This window comes from Vicia villosa, unplaced genomic scaffold (genome assembly GCF_029867415.1).
Source record: "Vicia villosa cultivar HV-30 ecotype Madison, WI unplaced genomic scaffold, Vvil1.0 ctg.000759F_1_1, whole genome shotgun sequence".
NCBI classification, from domain to species: Eukaryota; Viridiplantae; Streptophyta; class Magnoliopsida; order Fabales; family Fabaceae; genus Vicia; species Vicia villosa.
This window is the reverse complement of record NW_026705340.1, coordinates 1-14,421: the sequence shown is the minus strand read 5'-3', so window position 1 is coordinate 14,421 and position 14,421 is coordinate 1. Positions and strand designations below refer to the sequence as shown.

Genomic DNA, 14,421 nt, shown 5'->3' with positions numbered 1-14,421 from the left:
TCGAACTTGGTTTATGGTTGGTTTACCTTCCTGAATGACTAATTGGTTTGTCCTTCGATGTGCCGAGGTCTCAGGAGCGCCTAAAAAGTTTGCTATTCGACCCATCTGTGTTGACAATTGTTAACATGTTTCAGAGTTATCTTGATTGGTTTTATTAATATTTTGTATTAAAGGGGAAAAAATGGCATTCATTTCTCTGGCTAGCAACCTTATCATATCTTGATTACTAGCGTCCATCTGTTGTCGAAACGCTGCCTGACTATTTGTTGTTAGTGGGCGTAAGATATTCTGACTAGGGATACTGTGTCCTATATTGTTCATACCGGAATTTTGAAATGGGGAAAAGGCTGACATATAGGGTGTTCTGTAAACAGGTATACTACTATTTAAACCCGCCATGTAAGAATATGGCATCCCATAAGGTGGATCTCCCCACTGTCTCTGATTTCGAAACGGAGGGGGTGTTCCCTGAGTACCAAATGGTGGTATATGGCCTTCTTGTGTATTTGATGGAGGAACTACCGTAGCGTCCACGAATGTCGAATTATTTCCCTGGACCGTTCCTGCAGACACAGGTATTGGGCCAGTTACGATCACTGAGTGCGTTGGCGCAAACATGGCCTGGGATTGGGTATTGGGATTTGTAGTATTTGTTGCATTAGCATTGTTACTCCCTGACCCCTGTGGAGGATCTTGTTGTTCTCTATTAGTGTTGTTCGCCATTAGTTTAGTATATTTCCTCTTAGGTATTGGTTGGTTATTATCGAAAATTTTACCACTCCTAAGGTTCATACAACATAGATGGCAATGAAAACACTAGATTTCCAAACTAATTGAAACAAACAAAACTTGATAAACACACTATGACACCGTCCCACTGGGTGTGCCAATTTGTTCACCAGTGGTTTCTGATAAACAACCGCTAGTCTTCCAAAGTGTTTAAACAATCTGGTTACTCGCAGGATCAACTAGATTGATCCTAAGACATTGTCGAATAGTGTTTCAGTGTTTTGATTCATATTCAATAATCTCATTAGTTTATAAATATATATATGACTTTCGAATGTAAATTGCAGTAAGTAAATGACTTTAAAACGCAATAAAGTAAATGTAAAGACAATATTACTTCAAAATGTAACTTTGCATTGAACAAAATAACATGAAATGTAAATATGATGTTCTTCACACATACATTATTTCAGCAAAGACTCTTTTCTCTTGCGCCGGTACTTCGAGTGTTTTTGTGAATATGTGTATAATGATTCGAACATGCTAAACTAAACAATAACACTCCTATTTATACTATTCTGACCCTAACGGTCTCTACATAGATTTCTGCCACGTTCTTTGTATCAAACGTTCACTTCACTTTAGATGCTCCCACGCGTCCGCTAGGCAAAACCGCTCTTTTCGAATTTCAAATCTTCCCACTTTAGCAGTTCGACTTTACCATCGCTTCCGTCGAAGGATACTTAGTAAAATTATAAAATTTACTCTTTGTTAAGTAACAACTCTTTCAAAGTAACAAACCTCATAATAAAAAAAGATATTAAGCCTATATTTCTTTATACTTGCAATTTTTTCTGAAAAAAAAATTTAAATAACAAGGTTTAAAAAAAAAATTACCAAAAAAACAAGTTTTTCAAAAAATTTACTAAAGTGTCTAGGTTTTGACGACCCCATGGAGTATGCGCCAAATGAATTGGCGCATTAGTACAAAAATTAGGAGTATGCGCCATATGGTTTGGCGCAAATGTGGAAATATATTTTTTTTTTTACTTTTCATAAGCCAATTCATTTGGCTAATTCAAAAAATTCTATACTAATGCGCCAAATGGTTTGGCGCATACTCTAAGGGGTCCCGCAAAACCTAGACATTTTGGTAAAATTTCTGAAAACCTTATTTTTTATGTAATTTTTTTTATAAACATTGTTATTTAAATTTTTTCATCATTTTTTCTTGGATTACATTCTTTATAGGTATTTATGTGAGACAAATAAAGAAGTATTTTTAAAAAGAATTGAAGAAGAAATAAAGTAAGGAAAACAAGGGCGTATAAGTAAAATGAGAGATGCATATATGAAATCCCGGAAATTCTCTCGTGGATCCATTTCTTAACAGAGATACACCCACCCAGGCAGCGTTGCCTCCACAACACACGGTTGTTTTCACTTCGTTGGGTGAAAGAAAAGCTCGTATCGATCAACACTTGAGTTTCTTGAACAAACTTGATTTCGATATTCATCGGTGACAAAAATGGAGTCTCCGCCAAGTGGATCGGAGAGAGACAACACAAATTCTCCGATCTCCGTCGTCTCCGCCTTCTGGAAAGGTCTGATTCTTTTCATCTCTCTGTAGAATCTACCAATTTCAATAGCATGATGTAATTTATTTTCTAGTGTTATTGTTTCGCTTTGGTTTAGCTTGGACAACGAAGAATTAAAGTTTCTAATACTCAATTGCACTGTATCATAGTTTTTCCATTTTTACTTTTTATACTTTATCTCAAACGAAGGTTTAGTTAAAATTGGATCTCTAAGCATCGTGATCGAGCTTAAATGCACCAAATGCAGTAGAATTTGTTCTTCTTATTTGGGAGAAATCCACATTATGTAGATCTTGGTAAATTTTTGAAGAAATAGAGGGAAAATGGGTGAATCAGTTCTACGGCATGTTTAGAACACTTCAACTTGGAACCGAGGAGAGTTCCATTGGATTGAATTGAATGGAATTAATTATCCTGTAAAAAATTACTATGGATATCATAACATGAATGAATCGGAGTGGAGTGTAGTGGAATGGAGTGGAGCAGAATGAAAATACCATTCCATCGTTTGGAAATTTTAGGATGGAAGAAGGCAAATTCTTCATTCCGCCCAAATTGGAGCTGAAGAAAGGTGGTGGTAAGTGATGGAATGGAAACCATACCACTCCATTCTGCTCCGCTCCATCCGATTTTTAAATGAACCAAACAATGGAATTTCATTCCATTCCATACCGCTCGAGTGTTTCGAGGTGGTGGTAGGTATACATGATTTGACTTTTGAGTTAATTGAAATATTGAATTCCGATAGAAACACTATTAATACAAGAATAACTTCCTTTGTTGAATGCTCGAGTGTTTTCCTTTTCATGTTTTTTAATCAGAGATAGTATTCGAAAGGCAGCGGTAGGTACTGATTAGTTAGTTAGCTACAGAATTTTGACGAATATTTTTCTTTGATGTCACTTTATTATCTACAACAAAATGCTGTTCTTTTTTAGAATTTAAAACCATAGTAAAGGCAAAAATGCTATGTCAAATTTTTGTTTATCATATTATTTTTTAGCCTAATTTGGTAAATGCTCTAAGTACTTGAATAAGTTTTCTGTACTATGAAAGTCAGAAGGGAAATCTTATAAGTGTGATAATTTTATTTTCTCCTTTTCAGATTTTGACTTAGAGAAGGAGAAATCCGTGTTGGATGAACAAGGGCTTCGAATTGCAGAAAACCAGGAAAACAGTCAGAAAAATAGGCGGAAGCTTGCAGAGAGCACTAGAAGTATGCATAACTTCTTACTATTTTCAAATCATGGTTATAATATACACCTGAGGGATACTTTGTTATTCACTCAATCCCAATTATAAACATCTGTTTTAAAAATTTGGAACCAAATGGTTATCATTGCTGTGCTGTTCTTTTCCATACTCTCCATTTCTGTTGCATTTATTATAATATTTTAACTATTTTATTGTTTGAGCTACTTAATATGCCTGAAAGATCACAAACTATGCTGCAAACAGATTTCAAGAAAGCTTCGCCTGAGGATAAGTCAAGTTTGTTTAATGCCTTGCTTAAGGGGTACCAGGAAGAGGTTGATAATCTTACTAAAAGAGCCAAGTTTGGGGAAAATGCTTTTCTTAACATCTATCAAAAGCTGTACGAAGCCCCCGATCCTTATCCAGCTCTTGCCTCAGTTGCTGTGAGTTCCAGCACTACATGAAATTCTCCATGAACCAAATTGCATTAAAATTATACCTGTCAATTTTAATCCATTTTTGTTTTCATTTGTGTATGTTGGTGTTCATTATAGTAGTGCATTTAAAAACTTAATGTTTGTATTGGTGTATTGCATATACATGGTTAACATGAGATGTGTTTGAATGTACATTTCATATATGTATATTATTGATGCAAATTTTTTTAAAAAGAGGGAAATTTATTGATGGCCATTTAGATATATCACAGGTGCAGCCATCAAGTTCCATATAACCATTGCAAGAATCACTACTTAATAAGCGTGTACAGTGCCATATGTCTTACCTCAGCTTGTCACCCTAATGATGAGTGATTTCTATTCTTGCACCAACACCTTGCAGGCCAAATCTATACAGGTCCAATAAAACTATCAGATATACCTTGTATGAAACTTGTGATCATCCTAAAAATGATATATGGAATTTATGTTTCTCAAATCTTATGATGTCTTTCTCCTAAACGTTAACTGTCCTCTATTTGTTTATGGTTATCTACTTATCCCAGTTAATGGCTAGATGTAAGTGACTCTACAGGATTATAGACCTCTGTTTAGGTTCCTTTTATTAGTTTTCTAGAGTTTACCTGTTCACAAGCTCGACAAATTATATATATGAAGTTTCTGTGCATATGCTTACATGTACTTGCTTGCTTATGGAAAGTTAGTTGCTTGTTCATTTTTCATATATTTCTTTCTATAGGAGCAAGATCTCACGCTGTCTGAGCTAGAATCTGAGAACCGAAAAATGAAAGTTGAGCTTGAGGAATTTAGAACAGAGGCAACTCACTTGAAGAATCAGCAGGCCACAATACGAAGACTTGAAGAGCGAAGCAGGCAATTAGAGCAGCAGGTTGTTAATACTTATGTTATGGGGTACACCGTTGCATAATATAATAGTCTATGATTCATTTCTGAAGATTAAGCCACTGATTTCTCTTGGAATTTAAACTCATATCAGATGGAAGAGAAAGTAAAAGAAATTGTGGAGATTAAGCATCGCAATCTAGCAGAGGAGAACCAGAAAACATTGGAAATTTTAAAAGAACGGTATTTTCATGGTTACTGCACAAAAATATTGAATTTATGTATTACTTGTTTGCCGATCTAGCTTTATACATTGACTACAGTATTGGAACCATCCTTCTCTACCTTTTTATTGTTTACCAAGACTATTGATTCCTTTATTGTTTGCAGGGAACAACTACTACAAGACCAGCTGCAGAGTGCTAAAGAAAGTGTTTCAAATATGAAGAAATTACATGAACTTGCACAAAACCAGTTGTTTGAACTCCGTGCTCAATCTGGTAATCAAATATTTTTCAAATCTGGGCATGCACATATTGCTTGAATCTATAACATCAATTATATATATTACAAATGGAATCTGACTTCAGCACTATGCCTTTTCTTTCTTCATTCTGAAATTATGAATCGCAAAGAATTTCCTATATTGAAAATGATCTCGCGGTAATGATAATTTCAGAGGAAGAGAGGGCAGCTAAGCAAGCTGAGGCCAATCTGCTGATGGATGAAGTAGAACGAGCACAAACAATGCTTCATGGTTTGGAGAGAGAGAAGGTGTGATTCACAAACTTCTATATGATTTCAAATGTATTGCCATATTCTTGTGTGAGAGGTTTTATTCTTTGATGCTTTATCTCTTCAAGTTTTTTTTGCTTGCTTCCCCATGGTAGTCCCACTGCGGCCTATGACCGTCGATTACATCTCATCTTGATTTGGCTATACTTGTATTTAGCCTTGATGGAATATTATTGCCCAACTGTTTTTGCTCCATATCTGCTACTATTTGAGTTACAATGATCAGGTTAAAAAGAGTGAGGTGATGAGTCCCATGATTTCAAGGTTAATTTTGAAAAATAATACAATTCTTAAAACAAATTTGATGTCGCTAACTAAATTAACCACGTTACTTAATTTTTATGAATTGGTTAAAAGGGTTCTTATATCAATAGGCAAAGATACTTTTTTTTTCTTTTCAAAAAGTTGTTGATTTATAAATTATCAACAACTTGTTTACAAATAAATGTTGTTGCTAGGGATTGAACCCTGAACCAACAACTTCCTTAACTCAGTTAGCAAGTGCCAACTGAGCTACCCCACCCACCCTAGAGGCGAAGATACTAGTAATAGTAATATATAGAAAAGTTATTATCAATTGCTGTAAGAAACAATATTACATGTTGTTGTCCCCCTAATTGAGTGAAATCGATAATCCTGTCCCAAGTTGCTGATGACTTTCATTGATGCTTTGTTGTATATGCAGGGAGTACTTCGATCTCAGTTAGTAACAGCAAATGAAGATTCTGAAAATAAAAAGAGGTAAGTTAGTCCTTGTCTTTTTCCATTTTTACATTTTGGATAAATTATAGTGTTACCCGAAGTAAACACAACACAAATAACTTGCAGCTATAGGCTATAGCTGCATAGCACATTGTGATTTATAAAATGAAAATGATTCGTCTTATCTTCCAAATTTTATAAAAAGAAACACTGTTTTGAGTTTTAGAATTAAATATAGCCATACTATCCATCTCTAGCATCCTTTTACTACGTATTCCAATATGTATTGCCTCTAAAGTTTCTTTCTTGTTTTCCTACCAAAGATAATTGTTGGAAAGAATCTAAGTTCAAGTTATGGGAATGGCTTGCTGAGCAATATAACTAGCATCCTTTTATATTATTGCATTGAGCTATATAACTAGTATAATGGTAGAAACTAATGAGTCCTCCAAACTGCAAACCGAAATGATAAACCAACACAAGAAAAGGGAGAAATGAATAGATGAAATTAAGGAAAATAGGGTGTTTTATTGATAGTAAACGATAATACTAGTAGAGGGTTTCTTTAACTTCTCTTAGAGCTCTCCAACACAAAGAGGAATTCTACTTTGACCCCGTCATATTTTCTTAAATCCTAAAACTTATTATTTTTTCTTGGTTCTTTAAGATTGGTAATCCGTCAAAAACTTGAGTTCTTGCTTCACTCATCGCCTTCTTGATCTCTTAGCTTTCTTAAAAGGAAAATATAAAAAATTACTAGTGTTGTTTATGGAAGTATGTGTATTCAATACCTTGAAAATTGAAGTAGTTAACTTTTTTAAAGAATAACTTCTTTATTTAGAGTTCTTAAATTAAACCCCCTAGGATACTTGTTAGAAAGACTTCTTATAATTATTCTTTATATGATGAACATACCATACATAAAATTTTCAGTAGTATAAGGGTAGTCATTAGTCAACTTGTTTCTGTCCATCTGCCTTATATTATCTATATATGCATACTTTTCATTAATACCACTCAGATATTCCTTTTTTTTCCTTCTGTATTTGGGCAATAGTCTTACATTACTGTTTATGTTTTTGTAGTGATAATTTAGACTCAAATAATGCACTTGAGAACTCTTTAATTGCCAAAGAGAAGTTAATCTCTGAATTGAACATGGAGCTACACAATATTGAAACAACCTTATCAAATGAACGGGAAGAACACATTAATGATGTGAAGAAATTTACTGCAATGCTCAATGAAAAGGTGACTTTTCTGTTTCCAAAGTATTTTTGGAGACTAAATCCTCAAACATTTCAATAGATGATATTAAGTCATGCCTCTTTATTCCTTGAAAATGAATGTTATAATTTCTTATTAGAAAAATATTCAAAATTAACAGTTTCTGCTGATGTATGAACCGAAGATTGTGAATACCTGAAAATTTTGGATCATATATTTTGGGTTTTGTTTGGACCGTTGCACAGTACCAAATCAAATGTAATGCTAGTAGCAATCCATTTTCATCAGCATCATCCAAGCTTTATCCCATGAGACTTACTAATATTGTATGATATTGAATTTTCCCCTCTAATCTGTAATATATGTCTCTTGCTAACTTCGTACGCCTCAGTGCCACATAATCATGGCCCACGTACACATAAATTTGATTACTTGAACATAAGCTGCTGGAACTCTTTTCTATTGTAGAACCTTCCATAAAACACTTCTCAGGATACTTTGTGATACGTCTTTTTCACTCCATCTGTCTTGATACCAAGTATACAATTTCTATGGCCGGTCTCCACAGAGCATATAACCAATTATATAGAAAGGATATAAATACATTTACATGTGCACATAATTTCTCCTTTACCTGTTCCTGAAATTATTAAGCTTTTTTTAACAATCCGCTTAATATTATCTCTATTTTATTGAGCTTTTTAGCTAGGAGGGTCTTCGTGAATTTTTACTGTTGGGCTGATGAGAGTTTGTTTGTTACCCTTACTTGAGATGGAAAAATCATGACAGTGCTTTTTCTGGTGTGTTTGGTGTCTGGTGTCCTAAATCCTTATTGGAAATAATGTCTTTCCTAACTAAAAAAAATAAACAGTTTTAATGTAGTCGGCTTATGACATCTAGTCTCAATACTTGTGACTGCTGTGTTTAAGATGAGTTCTGCTCTAACTTTTTTCTGTTATGATTTCTCTTGATATAGGAAGCTTCTATTGTGGCAATGAAGAAAGAGCTTCAGACAAGGCCGACAGAAAAAATTGTTGATGATTTGCGTAAGAAAGTGAAAATTTTGCAGGTGATTAAACTGTTCATTTCAAATGGCCTTTTATGTAACCTCTTCTTTTGGGTACCAAGCTCTGCACTATCTATCTAACTCGTGGTCATACATTCAGGCAGTGGGTTATAATTCAATTGAGGCTGAAGACTGGGAAGTGGCCACCAGTGGGGAGGAGATGAGCCAGATGGAATCTCTTCTTCTTGATAAGAACCGAAAAATGGAACACGAGCTAACACAGTTGAAGGTATGAGCATGGGTTTATAGCAACGAGGCATCTGATGCCATCCACAATATTTTTAAGAAACTAATGATGAATTAATCAACTCACATAATTCTGACTATATTTAGTGTAGCTTCACTAGAAGCCATGGACTGCTAGTGCGCCTGTACTTTCTGTATTTGATCATGTTATGAGATCAAAAACCCATGTTTTTTGCTTTCTCTGACTATTTCCTGATATGATCTGTAAATACTGTATTGTTTTTCAGATGTAGTTTTACTTTTTTCAGGTCAAACTTTCCGAAAAAAAATCTTCACTTGAAACAGCCGAGCTGAAGGTAGCAGAACTTTCAGCTAAGGTTAATGAACAACAAAAACTGATACAAAAGTTGGAAGATGATATATCCAAGGTTTGAAACAATTATTATTGAAACCTCTATTACTGTATCAATCACAAATAGAAGTTGAACCTTTTTATTTTTCTCCTTAAGCATTTTATTTATTTATTTATCACCTAGCTGCTCTTTTGACACAGGGATATAGTTCCAGTTCCAAAGATCATAAAGGAACTTTTCTGGATGACTGGGATCTATCGGAGGCTAATCGGAGTGAGGTGTCTGAGGTGAATTCCATTTTCCAATATGCTTTTCTTACGATGCTTTACTTATTTGTGAAGCACATAATCTTCAACCGAAGTCAAATACCATAATTTCAACATCTGAAGAGATGTGGTATCCCGTTGGTGATTTATTACTGTATCCCGTTGGCAATTATTATCCTGTGGTGAAACATTTACCTACATAATTTGATTTTTAAGATTATATTGCTTCTGCAGCATCAGAATGTGGATCAAAGGCATGCCTTAGATCAAGATCAGAGCTCTATGCTTAAAGTAATATGTAGTCAGAGAGATCGATTTAGGACACGCTTGAGAGAGACAGAAGAGGTGTGTTTATAGTTATAAACTTATACTGGTTTAGGACATTCATTTCTTATTCCTTTCTATTTTACGTTATTTCCATCAAACTTTATATTTTAATATGATGGTGGGTATGGGTAAATGTTTTGCATTTAATAGGAAATAAGGCAGTTGAAGGAGAAGATTGGGGTATTAACAGCGGAACTGGAAAAGACCAAAGGAGATAATGTTAAATTATATGGAAAAATTCGTTATGTCCAAGACTATAATGTTGAGAAAGTGGTTTCTAGGGGTTCTAAAAAGGTGTTGTACATTTTCTTTATTGCAACTTCATGCTATTTCTTTCTTCAATTTTTTTTGTACATTATAACCTAGTTTTTATCTTGAAGTGGAGATATTGTTTGTGATTTTTTGCTCAGTATGCAGAAGATCTTGAAAGTGGTTTCGCATCAGATGTTGAATCTAAATACAAAAAGATATATGAGGAAGACATAAATCCTTTTGCTGCATTCTCAAAAAAGGTGGGCCATTTTCTTCGCACAATTACATCCTAAGTGAATCATTTTTATTAAGCACACATCTTTGTAAGCTTGTAGCTTGTAACTTGTACTTATATTCATGTCAAGGGTAGTAAAAAACATTAGTGCAATAATAAATAGATATATACAATAAGGAAACTGTTTCTATTGAGAAAGACTGAACTTTCATTTGTCAGACGTCAATATACCTGTTAGTAGTTCATGTCAAAGCAATAGAACACTGGTACTAAGGGCTATCTCGATGAGGAGTTCTTTTGTTTAAATCCCCCCCTCTTTTTACCCACTTTACCTGGCACGTAGAGAGTGGAGCAGAACAGGGAGTGAGAGATAGCCAAATAAGAAGGCATCTGACTTGAAACACATTCTTTATTTCTACCAAATATCATTCAATCCCTGTTTTTTACTTATTTATTTGTCATGCATGTAATTAGGAAAGAGATCAAAGATATAAGGAGTTGGGATTCAGGGACAGAATCACACTCAGCAGTGGCCGATTTCTTCTCGGTAACAAGTATGCTTCTGTCTTATTTCAGATATACTTTTTACATGATGTGTTAATCTGTTTGGTATTTCATTTAATTAAGAGGGTATAATATTATGTGCATAGATAATTGATAAAATATTATGTTTTGCAGGTATGCCCGAACTTTTGCATTCTTTTACACAATCGGGTTGCACATCTTGGTCTTTACATGTCTCTATCGAATGTCAGCTTTGAGTTATCTTAGGTAAGTATCTGAAGTTTTATTTCGTTGTCATAACTTCTATACATGAATGTTACTGATTTGTACTTTTTATTCTATCCAGTCATGGCTCAGATGAACCTCTGATTGGAGAAAGAATCACTGATCTTCCACTTCCACGTGGACTGTAGTGGATATGCAACTTACTTCCAGTGGTCATTTAATGTAATGAAAACAAGTTGTCAATATTCTAATATGTTGTTGTACGTACAACAAAATAGAGTTTTATCTTTTATATATTGATTCAATGAAATATAGAGGCGATTTCTAGTGTAAATGCTTTCAGTCCACAGTAGTATTCATGCATAATTTAACCATGATTTCACCAAGAACCTCTTTCAGTTTGATAACTCTTGTTTGTGTGCGGTTTTGGAAATAGAATTTGAAAATAGATAAATTAGGAGCTTGGTTATGAAATATTATATATTGTAAAAGCATTTCAATATTAGGAAACTAAATGGTGCTTTCGTCTGGGGCAAATGACAGATATGATAACCAACTGATGCGAACCAGTCACCCTCTCCTTGAAGGGGGAGTTTTCATTGGTTTTTACAACATTATTAAAACAGTTCATCTCTAATGATTTTCAATAGGGAACTTCTAATACCAAAACAATCTAAGAAAATAGCTTCTCTAAGAAGTTACAAAAATCATGGCGAATAAAAGGGGATATGCCTCAAATTTGAAACTAAAATATCTCGAAGTTACAACCAATTTATGCCAGTAGTACAGTCAAAACATGAAGGGAATTTCTCACATATCTGAAAGCTAAAAATTGTTTGTGTTTTTGGAGATGTATCTTTGGATGCACCTTAAATCTTCATCTTTTATAAATCAAGCAGCTACTTTATTTCTTCCAAAAATTGATCCGAAGATGCATTTGCAAAAATTTCTAGGGTGATTCGGAAAATACTTATTTTAGATAAGCATCTTCGAAAATTTTCCTGCATGTAAAGGTGGCAAAACGGGCTACCTGCCCCGCCTTTTGCCCGGAAAAAAAAAAAAAAACGGAACGGGGAAGCTCGCCAATCAAAATGGGCCAAAAATTCAAACTTGTCCCGCCAAGGTGGCGGGCGGCGGACTTGCCCGCTTATTTTTTTATTAATTTATTTTTACATTTTTTTAATAGACTAATAGTTTTTTTTACCTTTCAATTAAATTTTTTGTTTATTTTTTTTATAAAACATCTATATAACAAATTTACTTAAAAAATATTGCATATATTTACAAATAAATGTATAAATTAAATCATCAAGAATTGAAATTATTAGAATTAACTAAAAAAATGAGCGGACTTAAATAGAACGAATAGGCGAGACGGGCTTTTGCGGGCAACAGGTTTTGGAAGGGCGAGCATTAGCGGGCGACATGTTTTAGCGAGGCAGACTTTGATAGGCGGCAAACCTAAAATTCCAACTCAACACACCATTTTATGACGGGTGCGCAGGCCGGCCCGACGTTCCACGACCGGTTTTGCCACCTCTACCTGCATGCATCTTGGATAGAAACATTATCTAAATTTGTATTTTTTAAAATTCAAAATCATTTTAATTCGACTAATTGTGCCATAATATTTCAAGCATTAATAAATATGAAATTCTTAGAACAAGATAATGCATTAATTAAAAAAACATCTCATAATATTATAAACATTGTTCTCAAAGTATGAAAAGTAATACTAAAACATTCCACAATAAAAAAATACATAACCTACTGCTTATGCCTAATTCTAACCCCCTGACTCCTCCTTTACCGTCGATAACCCAAGAAATTTCTTGCTTCGGTAAGAATAACGTGCTACGGCAGCCGCATCATCGCCATGTTCCTCATGAAACAGACCATATTCTTGCTGTCCAATCATCACTACCAGTAATAACAGTATCACCAACCATTCTTAATGACCAGCATTTTTATATAGAAATAGATATTTGTTTACATTTGTGAATAAAGAACACATCTATCAGTTCTTACATCCCACATCTTCACAGTGCCATCATGAGACGCAGTTAGCACACGCTCACCTGAGAGCGTGCGTACACAGCTGACCTACACAGTTGGTTTTTTAAATTAACTTTCAATTATCCAATTTTTATATTTTTAAAAGATTCACATTAATATTTTTAAAATTAAGAATACCGGTCCATCATGGCCTTTAAGCTCTTCTAAAAGTTGAGTTGTCTGCTTATCCCACACCAAAACAGACTTATCATCAGATCCTGACACCACCTTCCCCCGATCTGAACTTATGGCTCGGATAGTCCTATATTAAAAGTTAAGCAAGGTTATACATAACTACAGATTCAAAGATAAATCTTCTAATTTCGTAGTTGTTGGATATGAGACAAGAATCCTCTAATTTTTATCTGAATCAATCACACGAGGAACAGTTCTGTGATAAATCTTGCTATGTGCTCAAACTTTCAGTTGCACAAAATCAAGACAATAGTGACCATTAACAACTACTTTAGTGATTATTGACACCAATTATACAACCAAAAATGGAACAAGGGTGCAAATAGAAACATGCTGAGGTAGAACGTGTTATTTCTATATATACTCATAAAAGCTCTTCACCAAATCCAAAACTACATGTCTTGCAATGTTAATGAATAGGCTTCCATTTACCATATATTTCAAACTTCATAAGATATATGCATTACGCAGTGAAAAATTAACTTACAAATTGTTTGGAACCGATACTATTCCTCTCTGCAATTGTTTCGATCATGTACCAAGCATCATTGTCCGGAAGTCCTAGTCCAGCCTTAATCAATACAAACGAGTCTCAGTATTTAGCACAAAATGATACAACCGACTTAAATTATATTAAAGGAGATGATATAGAAATTCAAGCACATGAACAGCCAAAACAATACCATGTGTGAAGCCAACACAACAAGCTGTGCAGTCACCAGAGATGCGTAGTTGGCTGACCTGACAAGAAAACAAATTCATAAACAATAGTCTATAGAACAATAAAGATTATAAAATTATAGGCATGTCTAATTTTTCTAAGCTTAGTTAAAATATTTGGATGCTTGTTCAGAAAGTATAAAGAGTTGAGAAAGAGGACAAAACAAAATGAGAATGCATGGGGGAGAGAGACTGTTGTGTTTTATATGTATATTGAATCATAATACAAAGATTAATGTTAAGCAATATACTATGTTTACATGATACTATCTATTATAGTATAAGTTAAATTTATTAGAATATATGTCACCTGATAAAAGCACAAGAACAATATGGGAAGAAACTTCAAGAGCATCTCTAATACATATCGGAAGAAACTTCAAGAGCATTTCTAATGGTCAACCAGTCACTTCGTGTTGTTGCACGGGTAATAGCTGTTTTGAACTGGTACATTTGTTTTGTATTTTATTATATAAATTACCATTATACAT

General features: G+C 34.1%; 1 protein-coding gene and 1 long non-coding RNA gene across 3 annotated transcripts; one reads left to right on the top strand and one right to left on the bottom strand.

Annotated features, from left to right (window-relative positions):
- Positions 1–2,050: 2,050 nt before the first annotated feature.
- Positions 2,051–11,294, top strand: LOC131631040 (protein CASP-like). 2 transcript variants are annotated; one of them, XM_058901799.1, is made up of 19 exons: positions 2,053–2,333; positions 3,433–3,543; positions 3,786–3,964; positions 4,719–4,868; positions 4,977–5,065; positions 5,213–5,322; positions 5,502–5,596; positions 6,303–6,358; positions 7,405–7,570; positions 8,523–8,615; positions 8,713–8,841; positions 9,107–9,226; positions 9,352–9,438; positions 9,652–9,762; positions 9,895–10,038; positions 10,155–10,256; positions 10,706–10,785; positions 10,910–11,002; positions 11,082–11,294. In XM_058901799.1, the coding sequence occupies exons 1-19, from the start codon at positions 2,258–2,260 to the stop codon at positions 11,146–11,148; spliced, it is 2,058 nt and encodes a 685-aa protein (XP_058757782.1). In that variant the 5' UTR covers positions 2,053–2,257; the 3' UTR covers positions 11,149–11,294. The 2 variants fall into 2 exon arrangements, 1 of the variants encoding a protein (XP_058757782.1); XR_009292591.1 differs by lacking the exon at positions 11,082–11,294 and having other exon boundaries at positions 2,051–2,333; positions 10,155–10,255; positions 10,704–10,785.
- Positions 11,295–12,607: 1,313 nt separating this feature from the next.
- Positions 12,608–14,116, bottom strand: LOC131631041 (uncharacterized). Its single transcript, XR_009292592.1, has 4 exons — positions 13,894–14,116; positions 13,698–13,781; positions 13,154–13,277; positions 12,608–13,063 (listed from the first exon to the last, which is right to left on the bottom strand). It is a non-coding gene; the product is annotated as an uncharacterized LOC131631041 (long non-coding RNA).
- Between the last annotated feature and the right edge of the window lie 305 nt (positions 14,117–14,421).